At 45.1% G+C, this 4,688-nt stretch overlaps 1 protein-coding gene across 1 annotated transcript; it reads right to left on the bottom strand.

Annotated features, from left to right (window-relative positions):
* Positions 1 to 1,343: 1,343 nt before the first annotated feature.
* On the bottom strand, positions 1,344 to 4,462 carry EAH_00050010 (cullin homog, putative; the record flags this gene model as incomplete). The annotated part of the gene is made up of 8 exons (XM_013394319.1): positions 1,344 to 1,358; positions 1,528 to 1,575; positions 1,924 to 2,033; positions 2,205 to 2,298; positions 2,665 to 2,804; positions 3,103 to 3,166; positions 3,417 to 4,064; positions 4,430 to 4,462. The coding sequence occupies 8 exons, from the start codon at positions 4,460 to 4,462 to the stop codon at positions 1,344 to 1,346; spliced, it is 1,152 nt and encodes a 383-aa protein (XP_013249773.1).
* Between the last annotated feature and the right edge of the window lie 226 nt (positions 4,463 to 4,688).

Here is a 4,688-nt window from a genome sequence, read left to right as displayed (position 1 = left end):
AGCAGATAGAAGCAAACCACAAAGAGAGAGAAAGAAGAGACAGAGAGAAATAGACAGAGAGACAGAGACAAAAGGAGACAGACAAACCTTCAGCGTGAGGAGACAATAAAGAGACAATAAAAGGAGACAGAGACAGAGAGATATAATGAAAATAATAATAAGACAATAAAAGGAGACAGAGACAGAGAGAGATAATAAAAATAATAATAATATACCGCTGCTGTTGTCTCCTGCAGCAGTATGTCTGTTTTGCTAGGATTGCAGAGGCCCCCTAACTCTGTACGTGTCTCCTCAGCCGCTGCATAGAGGAGACAGCAGACGAAGAGACAAAACAAATATATAAAAAGATATGAATAAATAATAATAATAATAAAAAGCACATTAATAAAAGAAAGTTAAAAAAAACAAATAAACAAAATGCAGTAAACATACCCCAAATAACAAATATAAAAAAACAAAAAAGAGACAAAGGAGACAAACAGAAAATAAAAAGGAGACAAATGCCCAACAGAGAAGAGGCAATACTGCCTAAACCCTAAACCCTAAACCCTAAACCCTAGAGACAGACTGAGACCAGTATGAGCGCCTAATCCCCATCCCCCAAACCCTAAACGCTAAACCCTAAACCCTGAACTCCACCGTTTAAACCCTAAACCCTAAACCCTTAACCCTAAACCCTAAACCGTAAACCCTAAACCCTAGAGACGGACTGAGCCCAGTATGAGCGCATAGTTCTGCAAGAGAAAGTGTCTCCTTTTGATTAAATGCGAGGAGACAGAGGGCTTGCAACTCGGAGGTAAATAAAAGAAAAGAAGAAGAGGGAGAGGCGTCTCCATCGATGTGCATACACTCCAAGTCCTACTCAAAAACAAACAAACAAATACATATATATATATATATTTACATATATAAATATAAATATATATATATGTATATATATATTCAAATTAATATTTATATAAACATATATATCAGGCATATGAATATATACACATATATATATATATACATATATACATATATATATATATGTATGCTTATTCTTCTTTATATAAATATACAAATATTTATATTTATGCACACTCATCTAAGTGTATGCATGCATTGAGGGTATATTAATAAAACAAAGATATATCATCACGCAAGCGCAAACCCTAAACCCTAAACCCTAAACCCTAAACCCTAACTCCCGATCCGTGTGTGAAAGTTGCTGCTGCTGTTTCCGCTGCTGTGTCTGCATCTGTTGCTGCTGTTTCTGCTGCTGCTGCAGCAGCTGCTGTTGTTGCTGCTGCTGCTGCAGCAGCTGCTGCTGTTGCTTACTGCTGTCTCCTTTGGTTGTTTCCTCAGCTTAGCTTTAACTTCACAAGACCCTAAAGAGGGCAGCAGCAGCAGCTTCTTCCCAACTGCATGCGCTGTATAAAAGGTTAGAAATATATCTTTTAAAGAAGAGAAAGGAGGAGACAAACGCAATGAAGCTGCAGATACACCTGAAAATGAAGGCCAAATGCCTCGCGAGCAAACCCTCACAGATAAACTGCACTTCTCTGCCGCCAGCGAAGACCCCACAGCCTCATCCTGCATCAACATACACCCTAAACCCTAAACCCTAAACCCTCAACCCTAAACCCTCGGACTGTAAGCAAAGATACAACGCATCGCAACTCTTCTAAAGGTGTGCATAGGTGCAGCTACGGTGTGTAGCGAGGGTTTAAGGTGAGGGTTTAGGGTTTAGGGTTTAGGGCTGGTGGCTGGATCTTCAGGCAAGGGTTTAGGGTTTGCGAGAACACATTAGAAAGACTCCTAGGGTTTGGTGAAGGTCTTGTGGGGTTCAGGATTCTACAAGAAGGGTGTGCACGTCGGGTAGGAGGCTAGGTTTCATTAGGGCTAGGGTTTAGGGTTTAGGGTTTAGGGTTTAGACAGCACCTCTCGCATTTTCTGCATGAGTTCTTGAGAGAGTTTTATGTCGCTGAGCATTGCCTCCATTTTGCTGGTATACTGCGGCCCGCACTCTGAGGTGTACATACACCGCAGCACTGCCCCTAAACCCTAAACCCTAAACCCTAAACCCTACGGCTTCTCTGCTGGAACGAACTCCTGATATGAAAAAGCTGCTGCTGCTGCTGCGCAGGTCAGCTCCTGTTCGGGTGTAGCGAGGGTTTAGGGTTTGTTTAGCGAGGGTTTAGGGTTTAGGGTTTAGGGTTTACCGTCTCTGAGTCTCTGTACAAATGTTCTTTCTAGGGTTTCATTCGCCAGCCCCATCTGCAGCAGCCGCTTTGAGAGATCTACTCGATAGAATTGCTGAGGCGCATGCAGCAGAGACATCTGGGGTGTACGTACACCTCAAACCTCCCTATACACCCGAGAGGTTTTATCCAGCTTGTCGTTCTTCACCCAACAGCTTAAATCCTCTCTATGCTTCTGCAAGACAAGGGTTTAGGGTTTGGGGAAGGGTTTAGGGTTTGAAGCGCACAAGGGTTTAGGGTTTGACGTGCATATGCGTTTAGGGTCTGAAGCTAGGGTTTAGGGTCTAAAGCTAGGGTTTAGGGTTTCATGCATCCAAGGGTGTAGAAAATCACGGTCCGGCCCGTTCAAAGGGTTTAGGGTTTAGGGTTTAGAAAGGGATAGGGTTTATGAGTTAGAGAGCCCTAAACCCTAAACCCTCACCTCAAAGGCTTCCTTTCCAGCTATAAGAGCAAACAACCCTACAACTCTCTCTAACTCCTCCTCAGCATCAAATGGGGGCCCCTTGGGGGCCCCCTTTAAACCCTTTCCGCTCTTTCTTATTAATGCATCAACGTGTAGAGCTGCATGTACACCGCACACACTCCAAACCCTAAAACCTAAACCCTAAACCCTACATCGCCCTCACCCGAAACCCTAAACCCTAAACCATTAACCCTAAACCCTCCGACCTGCACCGCATGCAGCGGCGGCGGCCTTCTCCAGGGTTTAGGGTTTAGAGTTTCTCAGGGTATAGAACTTAGTGCTTAAGGTATAGGTTTAGAACCAAGGGTTTAGAGTTTAGGGTTTAGAGTCCAGGGTTTAAAGTTGAGGGTTTAGGGTTTAGAGTCTAGGGTCTAGGGTTTAGGGTTTTCGTCTTACAAAGGAGACGAGCAATAGACTTAACTATGAAATTCTCTGCTAGTAAAAAGCTCCCCCAAGCCTCCTGCAAACGCAGCAGCAAAAGCAAAAAAATAAATAATAAATAAAATAAAACTGCTGCATGCGCATGCAGCCCCAAACCCCCTCACAGCATTGCAAACAACAACATGTTCATCTGCAGTAGGGGCCCCTGGGGGCCCCTATTTGGGGGCACCTCTCATGTAGAAGCGGGAAAGCCTAAATCCAAAACCCTAAACCCTAAACCCTAAACCCTAAACCCTAAACCCTAAACCCTAAGCTGTAGGGTTGATTACCTTTAGGCCTAAGAGGAAGTCGGGGTTAGCGGCGAATGCAACGGAGAATATTTTTTCGTGAGTTTGTTTCATCTCTAGCAGCTTCTCAATGAATTGTCTGTTGCTGCTGCTGCTGCTGCTGCTGCTGCTGCTGCTGCTGCTGCTGCTGCTGCTGGGGTTTTTTAGAGTAGCAAGGAGGGCCTCTCCCTCTCTTCTAACTGCAGCAAGAACTTTCTTTTTTAAGAGAGATAGCTCTCCAGCAAGAGAAAAGAGTTGATGTATAGTTGAGAGAGATGAAGCATCTGCTAGCTGCAGATACACCTGAAGTGCAGCAACGCTGCATAATACTTCTTTATTTCTCTTCACCAACTCCTCTAGTAAAACACAAAATAAAGGGTCTCCTGATGCCCCGTGTAGAGCTGTCTCCTTTCTCCTTTGTTCTCTTAAAAGAGCACCAGCAGCATATTGCAAATAAGAAGATAGGGGGGCCCCCACAAGCCAACCCTCCTCTCCCCCTTGTGGGGCCCCCTGGGGGCCCCCCTGGGGGCCCCCCTGGGGGGCCCCCTCTTCTTTTGCTTTGGGGGCCCCCAGCAGTCGCTCTGAGCTGACTCTACGATAAAATGAAGCTGTTGATTGCAGCAATGCAGGCTCGAGAATATCAAAGTAACGCTGCACACAAACCCTAAACCCTAAAACCCTAAACCCTAAACCCTAACTAAACCCTTATGTCATCAAACACACATAATACAATAAAGGCTAAACCCTTACACCTTAACCCTAAACCCTTAACTCATCACATTTGCCGAAAAAACCCTAAACCCTAGCCCCCAAACACATGAAAAAATTGAAACAATCATAAACCCTAAACCCTAAACCCTAAACCCTAAACCCTAGCCCATCGAAGAGCAGGTATTCACTGCCTTGTGCGTAATTTCTCTTCAATTTCTACTCCCGCAAGCAAACAAAGGCATGAACAGGCCCCTAAGGGTTTAGGGTCTAAGGGTTTAGGGTTTAGGGTTTAGGGTTTGGCGTACTCCCAGGTGTATATACAGGAGACAGAGACGCATATGTGAAGCATCCGCTTCTCTTTCGTCCTGTCTTTCTTTTTCTACAACTGTAACAAAGGCATCTACTAGCTGCTGCAGTGTCTCCTCATGTTCTTGAAAAGCAGCAGCCAGCAGACAATCACATAAACCCTGCAAACCCTTCGGCTGCTGCTGCTGCTGCTGCTGCTGCTGCTGAGCCTCCTCTTCACCCTGCTGCTCCCCCTGCTGCTGCTGCTGCTGCTGCTGC

The sequence above is a fragment of the Eimeria acervulina genome, genomic scaffold (genome assembly GCF_000499425.1).
Source record: "Eimeria acervulina Houghton genomic scaffold, Eah_scaff823, whole genome shotgun sequence".
Lineage (NCBI taxonomy): Eukaryota > Apicomplexa > Conoidasida > Eucoccidiorida > Eimeriidae > Eimeria > Eimeria acervulina.
This window is presented reverse-complemented; position numbering and strand designations above follow the sequence as displayed.